Raw genomic sequence first — 27,183 nt, forward strand, 5'->3', positions numbered from 1 at the left:
TATTATTATACAATATACTGGATATATATATATATATATATATATATATATATATATATATATATATATATATATATATATATATCCAGTATATTGTATAATTTTGTTATATATACTGTACATTGGTAATGTTACTATTTTGATTTCTTTGTATATGTGGCGATTTACAGAAAATCTTCAAAATTGGACTCTTACCTATTTGGTGTTTGTTTGTGCATTCGTCGGAATCGATCCAATTAAAGTTAATCAACAGACAAATTGAAAAAAGTGTCCTCGATTGTCATTGGCCCACAAAAAAATGCAAATAACAAGTATATGCTACCTTTTACTACTGACACTAGTTTAACAAGTTAGCCTTGATGGAAAATAGACTAAATCATTTGAAAGGGCCTTTATATTCTTTTGCCAAAATAAAGATGCAAACAACAATGTATTGTGGGGCTATACTGTATGTTTGAGTCTGAGACTTAGATTTTCTTGTGGCTTGGCATGTCCCTGTAGTTTACCCTTCATATTTGCATCTTTATTGTTGATGGTCAAAACATATATCACCTTGTGAAAGTAAAAAAGTGTATTTGCTTAATAATATGTTTTATTTCAACACAAAATTTTCAAATAACAGTCAACAAAAACAAAGTGTGGGGATAATAAAACATTAATTTTACAATGATAAAATTACAAGAAAATAGTAATATCATGTATGCATTACCACTATGGTAAACAAAAGAATAACGACATAAAAGAGATGTCCTGCTCAGTATAATGTAGGTTACAATTACGTTATTAGATTGTTGCAATGAATATAGTTTACATGAACTATATTTATTTTTTTGTGTAATACTGTCCCTTTATTATTGGTCCCAGGTACATGTTTTATATGTTTTAATGGTGTTTGATAGACATGTTCCGTTAGGAATTAATAACTCATGAGATGGTCTCGCATAAATGGGCAAATTGCACTTATCGGAGGAAATGTTTTCCTGGATCGAAATGTTTTAATTAGATATATAAGATTTGGATAAATCGGGCATTACTTTTTCCCTTTTAAGTACCGAAATCACCTTCTTAATATACCTTAATTATGCAAATAATATTATATATCTAGCATAGTCGATGAATCGGGTAATTACAAACTTGAGTTAATTCGTACCGCGTTTTAACCCCTTTGAATAACGCTTTCTAAAAGTTTTAGTTTGTTCTAAATAGGTCGATGTATTATTAAGGAACGAGCTTTACCGGCATTGTATACATGCTGAACGCGCAGGTGCAAAGCCGCTTACATCAAGGCGAATGAATAATACAATTGAAAAAATAATTGAAAGCCTTTCAGACCTGCTTCATTATGTTATATTTCTGATAGATTATGACTTTGCTATTCATTTCCATTATTTATCATTTACGTTTAGTGGTTAAATATTTGCGATAACCGAAGAACTAATGCGTAAATAAAACATTCCGTTGCGGTAGCACTAGTCACGTGACTTGAGCACAAGGGAGAGTACTACAATGCAGTAAGGGTTATTGTTAGGTACGAAAAATAGTTCTCCATTAGGAGTGATTGTAAAAGAGTGTGTAATAAATCATATCTACAATAACTCGAAAATGTTTTAACACACAAGTAAATAACACTGCTGTTCCCCCATTTCAATGAATTTGAAGATTAGTTAGTTAAAATGTTATATTGTATTTTATATAATGTACGCATTTCCTCCCAGTTGCATTGTGGGTTGCCGATATTTCCGCCATTTTGTGTGCTGTCGAGAACAAGATTTCGATATATGTGAAACTTTTGTTAATTACTGTTGGTCTGACATGTCTAAAGGTAAGGTTTGTTTAATAGCCAGAAGAGATAATATCTTATGAGACTTTTAAACTGTTCATTTATATCATTTGACGGAATGATTCATACTGGTTCACACATTTATTTGTTGTTCGTTATCTGCATTGACGCCTTGATCACGTGACATCATCCGGGTTCTATTGAGTGTGATAAGTGAAACGAGGATGTTTCTGAGTATTTAGAATATCTACATAGAAACAAAGTGTTTTTGGTCAGTTAAGGCAATAAAACACTTTCAATTAACTTACCCCGCTTCATACTTACAGTAACTGTAATTCTTCAACTCTCGTTGAAAAGATTGCCGTTATTAGTATCCATAAGTGTTTTGTCACGGACCTATAACTATAGGTCTGTGGTTTTGTGTTTATAGTTTAGATGAACTAATGTGTATATGATTATGTATAACATAAAATTTATTGTAAATTACTAAATTAACTTAAAATTACGATATCAATTATATTTAAACCTTTTCAAATTACAATAAGTATTTTTTACTTATAATCGTGAACATGAACAGTAATATCACTATGAACATATCTTTTTCAACAGTTACATATTTTAATATGTATATATCTAACAAATAGTACTTTGTTAAATCGACTACGTTTTAAGTATCACAAGTAAGATGAATGTAGATTTAGATGAGAGGGGTATGTTTTGGGGTTGTTAGGGTCAAGGTCAATGTAACTAAAATAGGACAACTCAATAGCTTGAGGTAGGAATAATTTATAGTGTTGGAACTTGGTATATATGCAACCAAATTAATACGTATAAATTTGGGGTCAGTGTGGTGAAGTTCAAGATCAAGGTTGCTATTACAAGATAAAGAAACATGATATCAGCTCAATAACATAAGGTAAGATTGTTGTAAACGAATACGTACCTTGGGATTTTTATTGGGGTCAGTATGGTCAATCTCAGGGTCACACTACTAAAAAGAAAAAAATGTTTTCATTCAATAAAAAAATATGTATATTGAATAATTTTATTGACAAATTTGTGCATAAAGAGGTTATTTTGGATTGTTTATAGGATATGTCGCGCCATTGTCAAGGTTGCTACTAAGAAAAATGTGTTGTACTCAATAGTTTTTGATATCATTATTAATGTCAAGTGATTACACTTGTTGTTAAGGAAGATTTTCTGAATTCTTACCTTCCGTTTGTTTAATTAACATGAGTTACATCGTATACATAACTTGAGAATTGTGGGACTGGGTATGTGGGATCAAGGTCAATGTCCGTTTTACTAAAATACAATTCGTATAAAATCTAAAAAAAAAACGTATTTTGTAAGAATTTGTTTTTGTTTGTTTTTTTTGCCATTTTTGGTACGATATTTTTAGTACGGTCGAAAATGGCTCCATCTCGACTCATCCGAAAACTCCACCTATGATAAACAAAACACATATACAAGAATTATTTCTGTCTTTCTGTCAACTTAAAATGTTTTCTATTTCTCTACTTCCCTTAAAAACTATTGGAAATAAAATGATTTTCTAGATGTAAATACGTGCTCTTCAGGACGCGTTATATACCTTCAATTTCATTAGTGTCAGAGTAATGACCCTTGTTTAACTTGTTCAAATTTAGCAAATTGACTGAAACATGAAACAGTAAACTAAAACATTGATATTTTTGTCATTTTTTCACCAACCCCTTAACCAATTAAACACACATCTCAGTGGCACTCTGCAGCAGGGTATTTTATGATTGGCAAATCGGTCGAGATTCAATACGTTTAGAGTTCGAAACGGTTAAACCATCTACGAATTTGTTCAGCACAACTGAAATGAGTTTGTTCATTTTCAAGCACCAAGCTCTTTTTTCAAATGTTCAGATCTGAACTTGAAGCATCCAGTCTGTGATGAAATATTTATTTGTCAAATGATCTCCCTTGACAAGCAGGAACAATATTTGCTATTGCTTAGAATAGTAGCACTTGAATTATACGTATATTATCAAGACATAACTACACGCACAACATTTTGCAAAATTTATAAACAGTATACTAAATAATTTTATTTTCAAGCAAACAACTAAGACTACAGGAACGATCCCAGTAGTCGAACAATTTAATATGAATCCTGTTTAGAGAAACAAACGGCGCCGGACTAGAGACACATTCGTACCAACGTCACACACACCACGCACCCACATATCGAAAAAGATTCCAAGTTCAACTAATAAAAATCTAATTTGATTTCAAATCAAGTTTGGCAGATTATGATAATTATCACGTGGCGACAGTTATGGCTATAGTGCAAAGGGAAGTAATAGGTGATCGGAGTTATATTTTATAGTCACTCTCAATTCGATCTTAACAATTCGATTGCAAATGCGTTTACTCTCAAAACAGTTATATTACAATGTTTTTTTTTTCGTTTTGTATTTCTGGAAAATAATTAAAAGTATACTACTTACGTTCAGTAAATGGCTTTTCCAGCACCTATTTGATATTAAATGCGAGAATCTGCAGTATTGCCAAGATTCTGCAGTATTGCTAAGTGAATTTTTGCTTAAATACATAAATGTTTGCTGCGCATGCGCAAATATTTGTTAAGGTCGCCGTTGCTTAGGTTCTGCTCAAGAGGTTGAGTTTGAAATGATGTATAATGGTGAAACTATGGTGAAACTATGTGTATATACGTACTTTTGGATCGTATTTAGGGTTCGTTGAATAAAAGCGATTGTGACTTGTATATAATTGGAAACTCTTTTGTCGTGATTAAACTTGGTAAGTCGCAACTCATGTAGTTTCGAATTTGGGTTGGAATATATCAATTGAAGGTCTCAACTTGTATTAAGAAAGCCACCATTTGCCACAATTTTTCTGATTAAAAACCTGTTTCATCGCATTGCAGCGTTTCTAGTTGACAAGTTGTCTTGGCTTAAAATCGCAGTACTCTTTATAGATTAGAAGCCAAATGCGGGTATTGAAGCCAAACCTTGCTTGGCAGTGTATAGAAGATATTGTTTTTTGGCGTATCTTGGTAGCCTAGACCCTATAATAGAAGAGTCGGATTGATCGTTTGATGATTTATCAGTTTAATATGGCGTCCAAGATGGCCAACACATTTTAGCATATCGAGATATTACTTACAGTTGAGTGTAAATGCTCTGACGCTTGTGCAAAACTATACTTCTATGATTTTAAAATATAAACAAATAGTTCCAATGAAAATATAATCCAGCATTGTGTCCAAAATACCGTTTAAATAAAAGATGATCAAAATATCGCAACAGCAACGTTTATAGTGAATTGGTACAATACTTGTTGCATGTAACGTAACCCCGATATAATATAATCCAACATGGCGTCCAAGATGGCCGCCAAAGTGCATCAAAATAATCGGTAGAATAAATAAGACGTGCACAATTATTCTGCTTTGCATCGAAAACCAGACATTAGCTTAATGATATTGTCTTGAATTACCATGTTCACGTTTAAGTCAAGCAGCTTTTCTGACAAATTACGTTCAAAATGGCATCCAAGATGGCTGCCAAAATATATTATAAAGACAGATTTCTTAGATATGTGGGTATTTGCTGTGCTATTTCGTTAGAAATCAATTTATTGATATGCTGTTGTTTTTTACAAGTATGCTTTTATGCAACTACAGAACCGTTTGGACCGTATGAAGTTTTATATCACGTCAAAGCTGGCCACTAAAATATACATTAAATGATATATTAAGAACTGATTAGACTTGTTGAATGCGAGGTATACAATTCCCTTATACTATTAAACAATATTTACTAATTTTGCCCCCCCCCCCCTTTGAAGAAGAGGGGGTATATTGCTTTGCATATGTCGGTCGGTCGGTATGTTGGTAGGTTGGTCGATAGAACAAAGCTTGTCCGAGTGCTAACCCGACAGTGCCTTAAATCTTGGACATTTGGCGTGGCCAGTAGATGACCCCTATTAAGTGTAACGTCAGCGGCTTTAAGGTCACTAAGGCCTTGAATGCAAAAGAGTTTATCCAGTGATAACTCGACAATGCCTCGGCCCATTGTCCGCATACTTGACTTTGAGGTTAGATGTGACAAGTAGATGAACCCTATTGCTTTTGAGGTCATCGGGTAAAAGGTAAGGGTTATAGTGGCATAGAACGCGAAAAGCTTGTCCGAGCGATAAGTCGTCAATGCATGACCTATGGTCTTCAAACTTGACATTGAGACTGGGCCTGACCAGTGGATGACCTCTAGTTACCTTAAATGCAAAAAGCTTGTCCGAGCGATAACTATTAATTAGACAATGCATAAACAATATGGCCCTTAATCTTAAACGGATGTTGGGTGTGCCCAGAGGATTAACCCTAATGATGTTTTGGTAATGTTGTCCAAAGAGGTCAAGGTCATCATGACCTTGAACGCACGAGTCTTGTTCGAGTGGTAACTTGACAATGTCTGCATAGACGGTCCTCAAGCTTGTCGCGGAAATTAGTCATGACCAGTAGATGACACCTGTTGATTTTGGGGTCATGTGGTCCTAAGGTGAAGATCATAATGACCTTGAATGTGAACATCTTGAGTGGTAATATGCCAGGCAATGCCTGTACCGACGGTCCTCAAACTTGACATTGAGGTTGAAGTTGGGCGTGACCAATAGATACCCCCTATTGATTTTGAGATAAACAGGTCAAATCAGCTGCCATTTAGGTCCATGTATAGTTTGTTCAATTGTCCAAATATTCCTGACAATATGGCGCTCAGGGGGCATTCTGTTTGATACATCTCTTGTTTATATTATATATTCATAGCTACACAAACACATATATTCTATAACAACTTACGTCAGTAAGTAAAGGATTGTCGCAATATATTAGAACATAGTTTTGATAATGAACAGTACCCAAATTGCTACGCATTGCAGGCGCGTAGTTATGGCCAATTCGGGATTGCGCTGATCGATGCCTTGAGGGTATATTAACCTTCAGCCCATACCCCCTTCCGTTTTTATTTCAAATTCGGGGGGGGGGGGGGGTATGGTAAAACCTTCGTTCTGTCAGCTACGCGCCTGCATTTAACACTGTTCTATTAGATGTTCAACGCGTTCTCTTATATGCGGTCTACTACGACAACTATCTTGACTAGTCCAACACTACAAGGCAACAACAACTACTCCACAACGTTGTCTTCGCGGTTTATTATGACACTGTCAAAGCGGTAACGTAGCGTACGAATAGTCTAGATTTTACACCATTCGATTTGTGGATCAAGTGACAGCTTTATGATTCGGACGTGGTAGAAGCAACACGTACACGCACATGGGGTTTGAACAGCCGTGCATGCATTGTTATCGATAGTAAAATAGCCGTTGTTGATCATTTATTGCTGGGTCTATTGAATGGTCGTACCAGATGTAGATCAATTTGAGTTGGATCCAACCTGTAGCTGAAGCGCTGGGTAACATATGGAGCCGTGCTTGATCCGTAGAAATAGGTACCCGCCGTTTATTATACCCCCGACAAACGAAGTTTGAAGGGTGTATATTGGAGTCACCCTGTGGTCGGTCGGTCGGTCCGTTGCAATTTACCTTGTCCGGAGCATAACTTAAAAACTACTGGATGGAATTGGATTAAACCTCATACAATGATAGAGCATAATGAGAGGAAGTGCAGTGTACAATAACCATAACTCTATTCTTGCTTATTACTGAGTTATTGCCCTTTGTTACTTTTTTGTCCGGAGTATATCTTGAAAACTATTGGATGGAATTTAATGAAACTTCATACAGTGATAGATCATAATGAAAGGGAGTGTTGTGTACAGGAACCGCAAATCTATTTCAGCTTATTACGGAGTTACTGCCCTTTGTTATTTTTTCTTGTCCAGAGCATAACTTGAAAACTATTGGATGGAATTTAATAAAACTTCATACAGTGATAGATCATAATGAGAGGAAGTGCAGTGTACAGGAACCTCAATTCTATTTCAGCCAATTACAGAGTTACTGTCCTTTGTTACTTTTTCTTGTCAGGAGCTTAACTTGAAAACTATTGGATGGAATTTAATAAAACTTCATACAGTGATAGATCATAATGAGAGAAAGTGCAGTGTACAGGAACCGCAATTCTATTTCAGCCAATTACAGTGTTATTGCCCTTTGTTACTTTTTTCTTGTCCAGAGCATAACTTGAAAACTACCGGATGGAATGTAAAAAAACTTTATACAATGGAACGACACAATGAGAAGGAGTTCAGTGTGTTCATGAATCGTTACACTATTTTAGCAAATTACAGAGTTATTGCCCTTTTCTGTTGTTTTTTGTCAAACTTTTGTCCGGACAGTAACTTGAAAACTACTAGATGGAATTTCATAAAACTTCATACAATAACAAATCATAATGAGAGGCGGCGTTCGGGTGTATTAATCACCTTCAGTGATAGCTCTAGTTTCATTTGTACGGCGCCACAACTTAGTTAAGGTTTTGCATGTTAGCACGTTTAAGCCAATATCACAGCAAATACTTTATGGAGCTAAGCTCAAGTGGTCCCAACCATCCAATGACATTAGTCTATCTTTGAATATAATGCCAGTTTTGTTATCCAACTTATACATTTTGGTGAAGGCTTTTTTCAATTAAGCTCACATATGTTAATATCTCAGCAACTACCTGATGTATTCCATTGAGGCCTTATACAACGGTACTTAAATAATCAAGTAAGATAACTGTATTTTGCATTTAATGCAATTTATTGCCCTTTATAACTTAAAATCTTGTTAAGATTTTGCATATTTAAGCATTTAATGCAAATTATGGCCGTACGTTTTCAACTTAAAAATTCTGATAGTTGGCATTTTAACACATTTAGGTCATTATCTCAGCAACTATCTGGTATATTGCATTGAGACTTTAAGCAAAAATACTCAGCCATCCAACCAACTTACAACTAATCAAGTTTGATTATTATGGCCCTTAATTACTTAGAACATCTGGCTAAGATGTGGCATAATGTATAATTTATTTCCTTGAAACTTAAGACATGTGTTTAATACTATCCAACCTACTTCGTTCATCAAGTGAGATCACTCTATTTCGATTCTAATTATTTCCCTGTACTATTTGACATAGAAATTCTTGTTAAAATTTCTTTGCAGGCAAACGATCCAATGTACTTAACTAATCAAGTCACATAATTATCTTGCATGCTATGCAAAATTATGTCCCTTTATTATTCGACTTGCGTGCTGTGCGAATCAGGCACAAATTACTATTGAAAACAACGAATATGAAATATTTCAGGTCATCCTTGTGCATCATTTAGTTTGAAAAAACAATAATCGTGTTACAGCCCCGACTAAATTGAACAATTAAACATTATTGTGATGGCCCTTCCAGCTCTACAATGACTCATAAACAGTATTGATCAATATTAATGCAAATACCGTCAAATATGTTACCAAAATTGTTTTAATCGAGGATCAGTTGTGACCCGAATCGTGAAATTGCGAGTAGCAATGGCCACGGTTATGACTCCTATTATTCGACCAAGATTTCCAACGAATACAAACAGATGCAATACAGGTTTACTTGAGGATTCATTTCGTTTGTTTTACGGCCTAACGTGGCGCTATTATGGCAGTGTTCGATTAGTGTAGTTTATCGTATATTTTCCGGACTTGTACACTCGCCGTAGAACAAATTAGGGCCATTGTCGTGACACATAAATACATAATTGCATCAACACGTTCTTAAATCGGGGCCAATCGAGGCACAATCGGGAAATTGAGAGCTCTGCTAAAATGATCAATATATTACAATGAAGCTGTTGCCCGTCTGTATTTCTATCACCATGTTCTCCAGCTGTTGACATCTTAACGCTACAATCACTTTCCTACTCCATCTCTCTATGCAGACTTGCAGGTTATTTCCGACCTAAAACTAAAAACTTTTATAATTGAGTTGTGATATATGAGAGAATCAAATAAGTACAGTGTAAATAGGACCGGAAGTACTCTTTAAGTCGTTGATGCTATTTTAATTCCTATACAATTCCGTAAAATGCCATTATTTCAAACAAAATTTCATCATCGTACTAACGTTTACTGGAAAGTTGCCATTTGTCATACTAATAAACTATTATATAACGGTCATTTTGACGCAATATTGACTTATAGATTCTATTTTGTCCTTTTTGAGTGAATATTGATTTGATATGTTTTAAGTGAATAATTAATTCAAATTCATTATAAAAGTTATTTATTTCCGAAAGCACTAAATGCATCCCACCTATCAAATAGGATTGTTAAATACGTTCTTATATCCTAGAGAACACGTCGATTTCAAACTAAACTCCAATTTGTTATAAGTTGGCTGTCATATGGAGCGATCCAAGATGTTTTCTTATTACATTTGTCGAATTCCACCCAAACCACTACGATGATTTCGGGTAAAAGATCAAACCAATGCACAACTTTAATAGAAAACGTTATTGTCGTTTATTATTGTGGCCTTATTGGACGCACTTTTAGTTATGTTCAATTTGCTGATTGAATTAATAATATTTTTTATTCAAAGCAATGCCATTAAGATAATTTTTGACACACCGTTAGAGCAAATGTATTTCATTAAAAAAATTGAACTATTTGCAGCCGTCTTGGACGCCGATTTGAAGAATAATCTGTTATAAACACATTCATACAAATTTCCTTCCTTGAAGACCTGAAATGGTTTACGATTGAACATCAAGGTTCATGCCGACATTTGTGCGAATTGTCAATTTATGAACACAGCGGCGACCGCCATTTTGAATAAAAAAATCCATTTAATTTGGCGCGAGGCCAACAATCGGATTTTATACCAGAGGGTCTAGACTTTCAAAACTTGCAAAACACATTTTCTATACACCGCTCGACTTCGGCTGCCGGACTAATTTAACTAAGAAAGTGTGTCATGAGGAGCAGAATTAATATCAATTATATCTTGTTTTCTAATCCTCGAACATATTGTGATGTATTTCATTTCTATACATATAACATAAGTATTTATGTTTGTATGCTATTTGTCAAAAAAAAAAGTTTAAACTAAAGTCTGTTTAAAATCTCGATCAAGGTCATCCAAATTGATGTTATCCCAACAGTTGATATAAGTGAAACAAGAGCCGACCCATGTCAGCCATGTTTTTAACATACGAACATGGCACGAGGGGTAGAGAAACGCCGAAGAAAAAATATTTAGAAATCCGATCAGCAATGCACTACTTTTTTGAATGATTCTAAAAAGGGCAACCCAAAGGAAACTCCAGGAAAATTTATGAGTGGTTAAAAAAGTATTTAAAGGGCCACGCATGCGCCTCACGACGGGCACAGTGTGGTCACAAATCCTCAAAAGGAACATGTGAAGCATATATGTTTTTAAAATTCAATATAACAAAGGGATTTCGCACAGTCAACTACAGTGATAGTCACCTGTTCCCCTGATCAGCAAGGTAGTACCGTACAAACGACAGCTGAACATACTGAAGTGTCAGGTAATATGTACTGAGAAGCGATGGACAGCTGAACATACTGAAGTGTCTGGTAATATGTACTGAGAAGCGATGGACAGCTGAACATACTGAAGTGTCTGGTAATATGTACTGAGAAGCGATGGACAACTGAACATACTGAAGTGTCTGGTAATATGTACTGAGAAGCGATGGACAGCTGAACATACTGAAGTGTCAGGTAATATGTACTGAGAAGCGATGGACAGCTGAACATACTGAAGTGTCTGGTAATATGTACTGAGAAGCGATGGACAGCTGAACATACTGAAGTGTCTGGTAATATGTACTGAGAAGCGATGGACAGCTAAACATACTGAAGTGTCTGGTAATATGTACTGAGAAGCGATGGACAGCTGAACATACTGAAGTGTCTGGTAATATGTACTGAGAAGCGATGGACAGCTGAACATACTGAAGTGTCTGGTAATATGTACTGAGAAGCGATGGACAGCTGAACATACTGAAGTGTCTGGTAATATGTACTGAGAAGCGATGGACAGCTGAACATACTGAAGTGCCTGGTAATATGTACTGAGAAGCGATGGACAGCTGAACATACTGAAGAGCCTGGTAATATGTACTGAGAAGCGATGGACAGCTGAACATACTGAAGTGCCTGGTAATATGTACTGACAAGCGATGGACAGCTGAACATACTGAAGTGCCTGGTAATATGTACTGAGAAGCGATGGACAGCTGAACATACTGAAGTGTCTGGTAATATGTACTGAGAAGCGATGGACAGCTGAACATACTGAAGTGTCAGGTAATATGTACTGAGAAGCGATGGACAGCTGAACATACTGAAGTGTCTGGTAATATGTACTGAGAAGCGATGGACAGCTGAACATACTGAAGTGTCTGGTAATATGTACTGAGAAGCGATGGACAGCTGAACATACTGAAGTGTCTGGTAATATGTACTGAGAAGCGATGGACAGCTGAACATACTGAAGTGTCTGGTAATATGTACTGAGAAGCGATGGACAGCTGAACATACTGAAGTGTCTGGTAATATGTACTGAGAAGCGATGGACAGCTGAACATACTGAAGTGTCTGGTAATATGTACTGAGAAGCGATGGACAGCTGAACATACTGAAGTGTCTGGTAATATGTACTGAGAAGCGATGGACAGCTAAACATACTGAAGTGTCTGGTAATATGTACTGAGAAGCGATGGACAGCTGAACATACTGAAGTGTCAGGTAATATGTACTGAGAAGCGATGGACAGCTAAACATACTGAAGTGTCAGGTAATATGTACTGAGAAGCGATGGACAGCTGAACATACTGAAGTGTCAGGTAATATGTACTGAGAAGCGATGGACAGCTGAACATACTGAAGTGTCTGGTTATATGTACTGAGAAGCGTTGGACAGCTGAACATACTGAAGTGTCTGGTAATATGTACTGAGAAGCGTTGGACAGCTGAACATACTGAAGTGTCTGGTAATATGTACTGAGAAGCGATGGACAGCTGAACATACTGAAGTGTCTGGTAATATGTACTGAGAAGCGATGGACAGCTAAACATACTGAAGTGTCTGGTAATATGTACTGAGAAGCGATGGACAGCTGAACATACTGAAGTGTCTGGTAATATGTACTGAGAAGCGATGGACAGCTGAACATACTGAAGTGCCTGGTAATATGTACTGAGAAGCGATGGACAGCTGAACATACTGAAGTGTCTGGTAATATGTACTGAGAAGCGATGGACAGCTGAACATACTGAAGTGTCTGGTAATATGTACTGAGAAGCGATGGACAGCTGAACATACTGAAGTGTCTGGTAATATGTACTGAGAAGCGATGGACAGCTGAACATACTGAAGTGTCTGGTAATATGTACTGACAAGCGATGGACAGCTGAACATACTGGTATGGTAATATGTACTGACAAGCGATGGACAGCTGAACATACTGGTCTGGTAATATGTACTGACCAGCGATGGACACCTGAACATACTGGTCTGGTAGTATGTACTATTGTACAAACATCGCCCTTTCATATAACATTCTGATTCGGGTGACACTATTACGGCTTCAATGTGGTGAACGTCATCAAAACGTAAGCATACCACAACAAGCGTAATCTTATAGGTACAACAATATGCCAATGTGATCATACGACGACATAGGGGCTTGTTCATTTCCAACTTAAATGACCGACGTCGGCGGAGCATGGGACGTGTATTTACTACGACGTCGGTAAATACTAAGCGTCGACAGTGTAGTTTGCGTTCACAGTGCAGTCAGAGTCCGCAGTGTAGTCAGCGTCCACTGTGTTGTCAATATCCACAGTGTAGTCAGTGTCCTCAGTGTAGTCAGCGTCCACAATGTAGTTTGCGTCCACAGTGTTGTCAGCGTCCTCAGTGTAGTCAGCGTCCACAATTGTAGTTTGCGTCCACAGTGTAGTCAGCGTCCATAGTGTAGTCAGCGTTCACAATGACAATGCGTCTTCAATGTAGTATGCGTCAACAGTCAAGTCAAGAGTCCACAGTGTAGTCGGCGTCCATGATGTAGTAAGCGTGCAAGGTGGCGTAAGCGTCCACAATGTAGTCAGCGTCCACAATGTAGTTAGCGTCCACAATGTAGTTTAGCGTCAACAATGTAGTAAGCGTCAACAATGTAGTTAGCGTCCACAATGTAGTTAGCGTCCACAATGTAGTCAGCGTCCTCAGTGTAGTCAGCGTCCACAATGTAGCTAGCGTCCACAATGTAGTCAGCGTCCACAATGTAGTTAGCGTCAACAATGTAGTTAGCGTCCACAATGTAGTTAGCGTCAACAATGTAGTTAGCGTCAACAATGTAGTTAGCGTCCACAATGTAGTTAGCGTCAACAATGTAGTTAGCGTCCACAATGTAGTTAGCGTCAACAATGTAGTTAGCGTCCACAATGTAGTTAGCGTCCACAATGTAGTTAGCGTCCACAATGTAGTTAGCGTCCACAATGTAGTTAGCGTCCACAATTTAGTTAGCGTCCACAATGTAGTTAGCGTCCACAATGTAGTTAGCGTCAACAATGTAGTTAACGTCCACAATGTAGTTAGCGTCCACAATGTAGTTAGCGTCCACAATGTAGTTAGCGTCAACAATGTAGTCAGCGTCAACAATGTAGTCAGCGTCCACAATGTTGTTAGCGTCAACAATGTAGTTAGCGTCCGAGTCCGTAGTGTATTTAGCGCCATAGTGTTGTTATTGTAAGTGTCTATTTTGCCAGATGCTTGTCAAGTGCTTGTAACAATTTCGTCTGGTGCTTCCGGATAATTATATGGAATTTCATTAGCCATGCATAATCACAATGTCAATTTATAAAACCATATGAATGACTGCGTAGACTATGCATTTATTTAAATATGTTCAATGTGAACGGCAGGATGAATTTTTTTTTTTTTGTCCGACAAAGCATGTTTTGGTTTGTATGACGACAGAAATCGTGTGAATGTCTTTCCGTCCATCAGGAAAAACAGTGGATCCTAATTTAAAAAACAGTGTTACATCGGTAACAAAAACCGGTAGTGGGCTATTGTATCTATTGTATTGTAAGCAATACGCTGCGCTCTTGTTACAATTAATGTGCCCATAAGAAAAAATGTAAACCAAATCACAAACCTTGATATAATGAATTAAGTTTTGCATAATCATTTTGTTATTTAAGTGAAAAACTCGACAAAAATACGTGATTTGAGATCGACAATAGATAAGGACTATTTGGATAAATGTCAAAAGCCTAAAAAAGAAGAAAAAACGTCCCTTTGTTGATATCTCTGCATTTTACGACTTTTTTAAGGAAATCAACTATGACGATACTAGCCAGAATGTTGAACTAGATTCACATTTCTAAGATTGATACACTAAATAGTCTTAAGAACGAGATTACTTTAGGTATTCGTTCTTTTAAGAAGGACAAGGCGTCCGGGTTAGGCCAACTCATAAATGAAAATATTAAATTCAGTATAAATATAGTTCTAGTATTATGAAATCAATTATTCAATATTGTGTTGAAAACTGGTTATATTCCAGATTGATGGAATGTATTGTGTATACTAATTATATATAGGTACAAAGGGGTTATCCAGTTACCTGAATATTGTCGCCCAATAACGTTAAGTTGCATGGATAAATTGTTTACTAATTTTCAAAATAATAAATTGACTTATTTTGTTTGGAGTTATGATTTACTGAACGTTAATCAAGCAGGTTTCCGGAAACACTGTGTTACCATTGATACCTTAATTCCCCAAAAGTAGAACTTTTTCTTCGCTTCTGTTGATTTTCAAAACGCTTTTGACTTAGTGAGTATAATAGGCTTTTGGTCAAAATTGTTAAAACACATTATGCCCGGAAACTTCTGAAATGTCATAAAATATATGTACAGTTCAATTTATCGTGTATCGTTAGACAGTGACTATTCAAACTTATTTTCATGTAACAGGCCTTCGCCAAGGAGAAAATTTATCTCCGTTATGGTTTTCCTTTATCTTAATGACTTTGTACAGTATATGGTTACAAAAAACACCACAACAGTTGAGAGGTAAACGATGAGAACGTTGATATGTTTATTAGAGTACTTGTTTTAGTATATGCCGATGACACAGTGGTGTTTGCTACCTCCGAGGATGATCATAAATACGTATTGAATTCATTGTATTCTTGTTGCTGTCAGACGAACCTAAAAATCAACTTTGATAAGACAAAGATATGGTATTTTGCGATAAAGTGAGATTGACTACAGGTATTAATGGTTGTACGCTAAAATTAGTTGATAATTTCAAATATCCAGGAGTTTTGTTCTCGAAAAATAGACAATTAACGTTAGCTTAGAAACACATAACAGAGTAAGCTGGTAAGCAATATTTAGTTTGTACTGGAAAATTAGGAATGGTCATACGGTTGTGGGGTCTGGGGTTAGGGTGACTTGTCACTTATTGAAAATATTCACACATATTTCTTAAAAACGTATTCTCGGAATTATTTAGAGCACGCCATGTACAGTATATGATCTTGGTCGCTATTCACTGTGATTGTAATTAAGAAAAGAATGGTTGGAGTTTGGCATCATTTAGTTACATCAAACGACGGCAAAATGTCTAAAAATCTTTATAAAATAATATTTAAAATATTATATACAGAATTCAATGTCAATGGTTTTCATTCAAGTGGATGTATCATGTTAAAACATTTTCGATGAATGTCTGAGTGGGATTAATTATTTATGAAATAATCACTATTTCAATGGATCGAAACATTTTTTTTATTAACAAGAATCAATCAAACACTTCCAGGCCAATTTGTACAACTTTTTTTTTTTTTTAAATAAATCCACTTTTTGATGCAGGAAAACGACTGCTGCCGTATATTAAACGTAATAACTGTAATACAATTATGTATAAAACAATGAGACAGATTAATAATATCTGTCATGTGTTTCCGTTCCGGAGAGAAAAATCCGACCCGAGGGCACCTGCGTTGCCAGGTAACGAGGCTTGCCGAGTTACCGGCCACGCAGCGTGCCCGAGGGTCGGATTTTTTTTATCCGGACCGGAAACACATGATTGATATTTTTTTCTAGCACACCGTAGATTACATTTTTTTTTGTGAAAAAATACACAGAAAAGCGCATTTTTGTATTTTCACCAAAAAGCGCGTGTGCTGATGTTTACTGACGTCATGACGCGCACTAATTTTTATTCACTGTATACGTCAAGAAGTTCCTTCAGTATCACGTCTTTTGAGGGTTATTTTGTTTTGTTTTGAAGGTATATTTTTGTAAAGTTAATGTTTATGGAACTCATTTATTGAAATCTCATAATTATGGTTACAAAGAGTGTAAAATAAAAGAAATGAAAAGTATTACGTCACAGCGCGTGACACATCTGGCAAGGGGGATGCCAGATGGAGTTTTCCAGCACGGCTGAATTCACCGGAAATGCCTATCCGGTGTGCTAGAAGAAGAAATCCATCAATATAGCGAAGTTTTAAGATTATGCAGGATTTTTTATAATTACCCCAGGCTTATTAGCACTTACCTCAATTTTACTATAAAACATTACAAATTTGTATTCACATATTTAAAAAAATCATCTCAGTTTAGTCTAGAAGATAGATAATATCATTCATTTCTTAGTACTTACACAGCTTGACCTATTTATGTTATGTATGTACATTTGTTGTAAATCTCGAATCACGTGTAATATATTTGCGGAGTGTACAATAAACTTTGCTACTTAGAAAATATGGCACAGGAAAATTAACTTCACACTGGCCTATGCAATCATGTATGGCGTCAAAAATTAACATATACCCTGAGTATCCTCTGTACGCATTAAGGTGTACAATCTTTCAAGAGTTTAATATGTTGATTGCGATTTAAATAATTCTTATACTTCTTTACTATGAATTCTTAACAGTCACTAAATACATATAATCACTCTCGTAGTTTGCTTAGTGTCTCGTCGAACAAGCCATTATATTGTAACGGTCTTAATGGACACCTTACCGTAAAGAAATCTAATTCGAATTGTATAATTCCAGGGCTCTTCTAGCACAGGTTGACAATATGGAGAGCGGTCTAGTCATCGATTCAGTATATTCCTTAGCAAAGTCAGACGGAGATGACGACGTGAGCGAAATCAATGAATGTAAACCGGGATCGCCGCAGATCCGAGAGGAAGATTTGATTCCCACCAAGAGTGGCGAGGATGACAGTCTGGCCACTGATTCTGGTAATGAGTTTGTTGATGATTATGATGAACCATTGCATTTGCACGATTGGTCTGACGAGATGGACAATGCAGCTGTTAATGCTGACATAGACATGAATGTAAGTGTTGATGAAGACTCGAGCAAATGGTATTCAGAGATTCGTGAGCGTCTCGGAAACAGTCCTGAAGTTGATTTTTCTAAATTCATTGACATTAAAAGTTCAAATGCTTCAAAAAACAAATCAAGATACAAAAAACAAAAACCCATTGGAAGTTCTTCCAAGTTACATTTTACAGGCGAAGCTTGTACGAAAAAAGCGCCTCACAAAAAAACACATGTGGACATGGACGACGCCCCTCCAGTACTTGAAAACATGGATGGAAACGAAGGTGTTGAAACACTTCCGTTCTCAAGACGACCCCCTGTCCTTATGCCCGAGATACAATGTGGTAAGCTTGAGCTGATCGTTAAATACAAATAAATCATGTAAGTAGAGGAATACAATTATAATAAGCTAAGTAGTGTAAACTAATATGTATGCGAAAAGCTACAGAAACAAGCTCAGTAGCAATAAGTTTAAACATAAACCCGGTTTAATGTCACTGGGTAAACGCCAAAGACATAGAAAATAAAATCACAAACAAGAAACATGGAAGAACAGCACAAAACTCCACAAGCAGCACAGTGCACACATACTATATATAAAAAAACTAGGTATGTTTATCAAGGATTGTTAGGTACCGCCTTGGAACGGTCAGTAAATTGTATAAAATGTAAATTTACTGGGGGTTTAAACAAAACCACATTTTTAATCGGTCACCTGATATATGTGAGATTTGTCGGCTGAGTATTTTTCATAAAACCTAATACCAGATTCCGATTGATGGCTTTAGTGCAACCTTTGGTATTTTTTATATTAAGATGGCATCGAAGATGCTCACCACTGGGTTGAAATGTAGAATATGTGCGTGTAAGTTATAGCAGATGAAATGGTGTTTTCCTCAAAGTCGTGCATTGGCTTGATATTTTGTCAGATCTCATCGTAGTTGTTTTTGTTGGTGGTCATTTTTGACGCAATATTGAACTCCGTTTGGTCCAAAACTGTACTTACTTTAAATGTTAAAACAACATCAATTAAATGTATAAACATCAATGCCAATAGACACATTTTGAAGAAATCCATACTTATGAGGTATGTTGACAGCCATCTTGGACGCCATTTTGAACGTGATTTTGTCTGAAATGTTGGTTTAATATTCAAACGTTTATTTTTTATTAAAAATAATGTATGATTAAGCTTTCTGACAAACCATTAATGCAAATGAAGAAGTTAAGAAGAAAATTAATATTTTTTCCAATAAGGACTGATAAATACAGCCAAGCAGCAGTTTCTATAACGCTAGCATGTCAGGAGAATGTGATAAAGCTCTTCTTACATACCACACAATATTTTGTATCTTTCCATCAAGAACACAATGGCATAGTTCTCGTTGCAAAATGGAATGATTATGCGCTTTTTATTTAATCTACGGTTGTTTTATTGTATTTCGGCGGCCATCTTGGACGCCATGTTGGTCTATTTAAGGTCGGAATTGTTATATGCATAGTTTATGTACCAATGCACTAAATCCGTATACAATTTAAAAAGAATTAACTATCTATCAGAAATTAAAGTAATTGCAAGAAAGCATTACCAACTTTCATTTTTTCCCTTTTAAGTCGTAAAGGCCTAGTTTAATCTTTCTATAAGTGGCTCCCCAAAGACCGTGTATTGTACACTTCCTCTGTGTTTTGATCTTTATCTAATTGCCTTTTTGTCTTATCAGATCTCTGATCTGAATATCGTGCTGTGCAGTTTTGGAGGTTTTATTATACAAATGGACCCTAAATGGCCCCGGGCCAATAAACAAATAAACAGGAAATTGACCCCTACTGTGACATCGGTGCAATTAGCAGGAGATGCACAGCAGGGGATTGCCATGCCAAACAATCCTTAAACCAGGCCTTTAATGTCGGAAATATAGTACATACTATAATATGAATTTTATTAGAATGTATAAGTTAATATTTTATGATTTTGAAATCATAGAAGATTAGTTTTGCACAAGAATCAAAGCAATAACAGTAAATTTAATGTAGATTTGGAAAAATTTGGCGGTCATCTTGGCAGCCATTTTAAGCATAAAAACACGAAAGATTAAACGAAGCCATCAATCGAATTATTTTATTGGATGGTGTAGGCTATCAAAATATGTGTTTTAGACATTTACGCCGTGCTATTTATCCTTCTGTGAACTTTTCAAACAAATAACAGTCTGCGCTTTTATAATGCGAATGATCAAATGTGTTCTTGCTTGTGTTACATAGGATGTTATTATTAAAAAAGTAAACGTTGACTTCATGTTTTGAAAACACTTCTTCAAATATTCCGAAGTTTTAGTGAGTGCGTTTAGATACATACGTAGTTCTATTTTAATAATATCTTATATCGGAAATTGAGTTGTAAGCAAAAACTTGTGCAGACGAATATTATCTGATCAGGATAAAACATAGTGACGGTGTTTGAATACATACTATCATGACAATGTTCGATTGTAAGACAAGTTACTTTACATTAACAGGTAGGTTCATAATTATAAATAGTTTGGGTAAGAAAATTGAAATTCGCATTTTGCTACAAATGATTGCTCCTTTTTGCGTTTACATTTGTTCATGATTGTTTGTTTTTTTACTTTAATGAGAAATATAAACAGGCGCCACATTCCATCCCGCGGAATTCTAGTTGTTTTTTAAATGTAGAAATATTTGTTTATGAAATTACCTTCGTCAGGTCTTAAACAGACTTAATGTCAGAGCAATTAATGATACAGGAACATGCATTTCTGCTTTTATTTTGGATAATAAACGTGAAGTAACTGAAATTCTGCTGGTGAGAAATGCTATATTTTCTATTGTTTCATACTGATTGAATGTCTGAAATAAAGTTCTTAAAACAACAGCCCAAAAGAACGATATACAAAATGGTAGGTTTATCTTATCATTTATCGCTTTTTGCCAGTGACTTATCTTCCATTTGGGGGGGAGGTGGGGGATGTTTTTCTGTCTATGGCCGGAAATCAAAGAATTTTAAGACTAGGCGTTGACCAATTTAACAATATACAATTTAAATATATACATCATTTAGTGTGAATTATAAGACTCGCATATAACTTTAAAGCATATTCGAATAAATATATGTTAACTTCAGGCGCGTAGCTAGGGCCAATTTGGGATAACGTAGATTGATGACGGACAGCATATTAACCCCTTTACCCCCTACTCCCTACCCCCTTCGGGTTTTGTTTCAAATTCGGGATTTTGGGTATGACAAAAATTGTCAAAAAATCATTACGCAATTGCGAATTTGCGTACAGTGAGCTACGCGCCCGAACTTGACTACAGTCTTTCAGATCCGAGATTATTAATCACTTTACCTTCTGAAAAACTTACCCAGTTTTTATCGCCGATATAGCAAAGGTTTTCCTTTATCTAAATATATTCTCGATTAAAAGTAGTATATGTAACAAACTTCCAAGTTGGGAACTTATTTACGTAAGTCTTTTTCAGACCCTGATGTTCAACCGCCACAAGTAAAGAAACGGAGGTGCTCCAAGATCGACCCCTGTTACATCGTGCTATCCAATGTTGGGAAAATAGTTGCGAATGACCGCTCGATCTCCCTTAGAACGTTCAAACGCGTTCATACTGAATGCTCAAATATGTGTAAGAAGACGCATTTTAAACGACGTCTTTCTGCTGGTGAAGATGTTTTTAACGTCAAAACGCCTAGTAAGCAAAAAGACTATCAACGTTATCTTGAAGAATTTGAAGACACTCAAAGAGCTACTAAGAGAGGTTTACCATATACGTTATTGACAGATCTGCTTAAAAAACATGACCAAAAGGTGAAAAAACGGATAGGTAGTCCTGATAAGAGATACCCAAACCGAGTTCGACGAACCTTTGCTCGTTTACCACATGATTTCAAAGAAGTCGACACACAATCTGAGAAAGGGACACCGGAACCACAGGAAAAACTGCTCCCAAATGTTGCCAAACCCAAGGATACTGTGTTGAAAGAAAGGGCATTGTGGAACGAAAAGCGTGAAAACGATCGTTTACGTGCATTAGCCACTTTGAGTAAATTGGTCATGATCAAAAGGAAGTCGGGACTAGAGAAGAAGAAAATCAAGATGTCGAGAGCTGAGGCAAAGAAATTCATTCAGCTCGACGGGACAAAGAGCAAACACGGTAGAATAAGGAAGTCCAATTCCCGATATAACACAGGCTATGCTTTGGATACACTGGATATTCTTGAATATGAAGCGGATATGAAAATGAAACATCAGTTGAAACAGTCCAAACAAGAAACAGACAAACAGTTCAGGAAGGGGGAAGAAAAGCACCAGAAAAAGTCAGAGAAGATTCTACAACATACTATTGTTATTGAAAACTGGGGAAATGAGTCTAGCGCTGAATCTTTGACAGATAACATAAACAACTCTCATAAACCTGTTAAATTTCATGATTGTAGCGGCGATTATGTCAAATCGAAACGCAAGATACCTTCCAAAAAATCTCAAGGTACCAAATCAAAACGAACTTCAAATGGCAATGGTACAAGTAAAAATGCATATCATCGCATGCCTAACACACAAACGACGATTTCAGATCCATATTCTTTGAGAATCGAAATAGAGGATGAAATTCGCAGAACTAGAGAAAGAATGGCAGCAAGTGAAATTAAGACTAAACGAACCGACGTGCTCATCCAAAACACACAAAGTGTGAATGATTTCATTGAAACGGTCGTTTGGAATGTCCCAGAAGGAGTAAAAATCAAGAGTGAACCAGTGGAGTTTCCTGATGAAAGGGAAGAGCACTTATCTGAGGTAATTAAAGGGGACGCTAGCAAAAGCCTATCTGAAAATCCTGGAGTAACTATAAAGACGGAACCTATTGAAACCGACGATACTAGCGGAACACAAGAACATCATGTCGACAAACACAAGAATTCAAAAACTACTGAAGCCTTTGGCACCACACATGATTCTAAAAAGCTACAAGCAGACTTGGAGGAAAAATACAAAATGTTCAAGATTCCGGAAAATGTGCAAAAATTATTTATAAACGGGCCACAAAAGGAAAGTATATCAAAGGAGAGTTTGCATAATGAAAATACAAATCTTTACAAGGCACCGGAAGGTGGCCATGGCATTCATGACATGCAGAAGAAAATGTTAATGATTGATCGACCTCAAGTTAAACATGTTCAAGTAGTTCAAACTACCCCAAAACAAGCAAATCAATATCTACATTTCTATACTGATAAGGTTGTTGTAAAAGTACCACCAGACCAGAAACTGCAACCAGGGACTGTTAGTCTTCTCAGTCAGGCAGGACAACATCTGCAGAAACTTGATAAGAACAATATCATTTTATCATTGCCTCCAAGTTCAACTAGCAAGGCTGCATCGGATTCTTCTCAATCACAAATGATCTCTCAATTTAGGTCAATTCCAAACTTACCAAGTCATATTGGATTAAAGTCGATTGTCCCAAGCCAAAACATAGTAAAGTCAACAAGTACTTTGAATTTGTTGCACAAAAATATAGTGGTAAACTCGCAATTCCCTGGAGTAATGCAGCCTGCAAATCTTATCGCAACGACACCTGCTGTTTTAGGAGACTCAAACACATCTGTTGCCGTTTCTACACATTTTGTGTCCGCCAGTGGTTTCAATACAACTAATATTGCAAGTACACCAAATGCATTTGGAGGCATAAACTCTATATCAGCCCCAAAGGCTGTTTTGAAAACTGTCTATAGCCCGGGCACCGCAAATTCTACCATTCTGGTCAACTCAGCACCACGTGCGTCAACATCTGTTGCATCAAACCTAAAGCCTTTGAACACTATTGTCCTTCAAGCGCCCCCAGTACCACAAATCGTTCGCACCCCTGTGGCGAAACCAAGCGAAGTTGCTATTACGTCATTCGTTAATGCAACATTACCCCAAGCTCAAGGCGCCGACAAGCAAGCAGCTGGCAACGGAAAATTGAAGTTTTTCCTACTGAAAGTAGAGGGCAAAAATATTCTTATACCAATGGATGTATCAACCCAGCAGGAACCTAAGGCATACATTATGTCAGCCCCAAATTTAAGTACAAACAATGTTGTTACAACAATCTCAGCTAATAAAACCGCATCAGTGTTAAAGACCGATAACAAAATGACCGTAATTGTCCCTTCCTCTGCTACCTTACCCGCAACATATGCATCACCGGGCACAATTAGGGCATCTGTAGTTAGTACTTCCCAAGTTCCCACTGCAGTGCAAGTAGTAATGCCTGGTATGTCAAACTTACGCCCAATGCTGCCTATGCAGCCACACATTATAAGACCAATGGTAGTTCCCAATACGACAGTTTCCCAGTCCAATGTTCACACAATACCGGTGATGAAACAGCAGCCCGCCATTGGCACCATTCCAGGCATAATGCAGACTATAAATGCCCCCCTCCTTAAACACCAGCTGCTGAATAACGGTACAACCAGCGTAAGCGGCATGAATTCGAATACCGTTGGTTCCAATCAATCGAAAAGCAACACAGTTCCACATAAGCATGTAAACAAATCGCAAATAAAAACAGTCACCACGCATGACGCTAACGGTAAACCGTTAACATTGGCCGAGGTTCTTGAAATGAAGCGAAAATCAATAAAAGAAGCAAAGCTGAAAGGTTCATCAGGTTTGCAAGAATCCAAGCAACTGTCTTTGCCAAAACAACCTAATCGGGACGAGGCAGATTCGGCGACTCAAAAGAGTAAACGCAAATCTTTACATGCACCGAAGACATTGATTGAGGATGAACATGATACATTTAATGAAAGAACGGTACGGGTATTGAATCCAATGGACTTACAGCAACGCGTAAACAACAAAGGATGCGCGTTGAAAGTTGTACACAATGCGTCTAGCTACGAGTCTCAATCGAACGCAGCTGGTGGGAAATCGCCAGTGAGTCATGAAGCCAGTGATGAGGGCTCGTCGTCACCAAAAGCGTTCACTGAAGGGATAAGTGCAAGAGAAGAGAGGCTAAGGAAATTAAAAGAGCTATTGAAAGAAAAACAGAGGGCCGTGGAGGATCTAAAAATGAGTAAACCAACACTTTAAATTACAATAGAGAGGTTAAAGGCCCTGCGTGTACATATACGTGTGCATACGGGTACGTTTACCTGTAAGTATACGGGTACGTGTGCGGGATCGGGGTCGGGTATGTGTGGTATATTTTTGTGCACGGCGTATTCCATGTATTTGAACAGTGTACACGTTCAAGGTTAGAAAAAAGCACAACGAAAGTAAGTTCACGTACACGTCGTCTTTTGCAACCTCTATTGTAAGACAAATACTTTTAGATATAAATTGTTTTCATCATTGCACTGATTTATTGGCTTGATGTCTTTTTTAAGATATGTAATGATCTCTTTTATAGTAAGATAAAAAGAATAACTCCTGCTGAAGCTTTTTATGATTTTGTTACTTTTATTGTAATATGATTTATTGTCGTAAGATATTTCTGTGTTTTATAACGTATTACAAACGTCATTAAAAAGACAAATGTTTTCAGGATAAAGTAAAAGCAGAACATCTGCGATTAAATATTAATTAGTTGCTTTATTTTTTAAGAATAATTAATGAAAAAGGAATTCATGAGAAAAAAAACCCAACCTTTCATGATAAAGAAATAACTGATACCTAGTTACTTTATGAATGAAAACCATACAATCAGTAACACAAATATGTTTTACATATGTAAGCATAGATGTGCTATTTTTGCGTACAATATTTGGTTAGTAATTGCCATACACGCACTTGAACGCAATTGTACGGGCAGCATCATTACGTAGAATATTGCCATACTGTAATTGTATCGAATGACTTACCAATTCAACTAATACCGTTCACGAATGCAGTGGAAAATACAGGGAACAGTATTAAAGCCATTTATCAATGTTTCGTGCAGAAAGCGAACACATACTTCTGACAATAATACAACATCATCAAAAGCTGAAAACGCAGCTCTTTTATCAATATGCGCCCATGTCCTTATTGGCTCGCACATACAAAGTTCTATTCAGATGAAAATGTATGCCAGTTGCAGTTTGTGTTTGTTCATAAAACTTAATTAGATAATCTCATTTATTTGTGAGTCCTTTTTACATTTATTAATGGGATAAGCATTTCAAGTAATCGATGGACAGTGTTATTAGAAGAGTTGCATACATTCGCGGTCTAAGTACCATTCAGATTACCTTTTGTAAAATGATATTGTCTGTTTCTCATGATTGACAATGCAGATGCAATGGAACAATGTTTGTTTTTAAAAACTTGATAAGTGTTATCGAAGGTTTGCTTATGACGAGTCTGACTTATTTTTACAAATCAAAGACTCAAATCCACGTGACGCAGCTCGTATAATCCTTAGACCTACGGAATGTTATCTTTGTTCAAAATGTTTGTTACACGTTTTTTTTGTGTTTTATTTTGTTTATTTCATATATACGTTTCAGTTATATTTATATAATGAACACGATTTTCCATAGTTTTATTCTCTGTAAAGAGCACAGTGCATGTTTGATGTATACAGTTCGTGTATTGTTTGAATGTATATATAGCCAGCATAGATCCGCACGATACATATCCCAGAATACGGCAGTCCGTATTCCTATAAAGTGCAATACGGCCGTATTCCACTCTGCTGACGTCACATCATAAACGTGCCATTGCACAACGTTAAAAAGACGTAATACAGCAAAATAGTGCGTCATTCATATGACATTTATAATGAAAACATATGTATTTTAATTGATTTAACCAGTAATGTATATTATAAAAGAGTCATTAGAACTGAATTTTGATCCTGAATGTCGTATTCGACTCTCGTGGAAATCCAAATCTGCAAAAATTCCTCTCAAGTAGAATACAACTTCCCAGATCAAAATGCTGAACTAATACCCATATATTCTACACATCATTTCATGTTTCTTTCATCTGTAAATATAGTGTTGTATAGATAATAAAGTTGGTAAAATTC

General features: G+C 36.4%; 1 protein-coding gene across 1 annotated transcript; it reads left to right on the forward strand.

Annotated features, from left to right (window-relative positions):
* The first annotated feature begins 1,739 nt into the window (after positions 1-1,739).
* On the forward strand, positions 1,740-27,183 carry LOC128235291 (uncharacterized). Its single transcript, XM_052950104.1, has 3 exons — positions 1,740-1,822; positions 17,875-18,494; positions 21,652-27,183. The coding sequence occupies exons 2-3, from the start codon at positions 17,900-17,902 to the stop codon at positions 25,260-25,262; spliced, it is 4,206 nt and encodes a 1,401-aa protein (XP_052806064.1). The 5' UTR covers positions 1,740-1,822; positions 17,875-17,899; the 3' UTR covers positions 25,263-27,183.

Source organism: Mya arenaria, chromosome 5 (assembly GCF_026914265.1).
Source record: "Mya arenaria isolate MELC-2E11 chromosome 5, ASM2691426v1".
Taxonomy (NCBI): Eukaryota; Metazoa; Mollusca; class Bivalvia; order Myida; family Myidae; genus Mya; species Mya arenaria.

Coding starts and splice junctions, on each gene's coding strand:
- LOC128235291 (XM_052950104.1), top strand. CDS start 17,900: ATGGAGAGCGGTCTAGTCATCGATTCAGTATATTCCTTAGCAAAGTCA. Junction 18,495..21,651: donor TATGCCCGAGATACAATGTG/GTAAGCTTGAGC, acceptor AGTCTTTTTCAG/ACCCTGATGTTCAACCGCCA.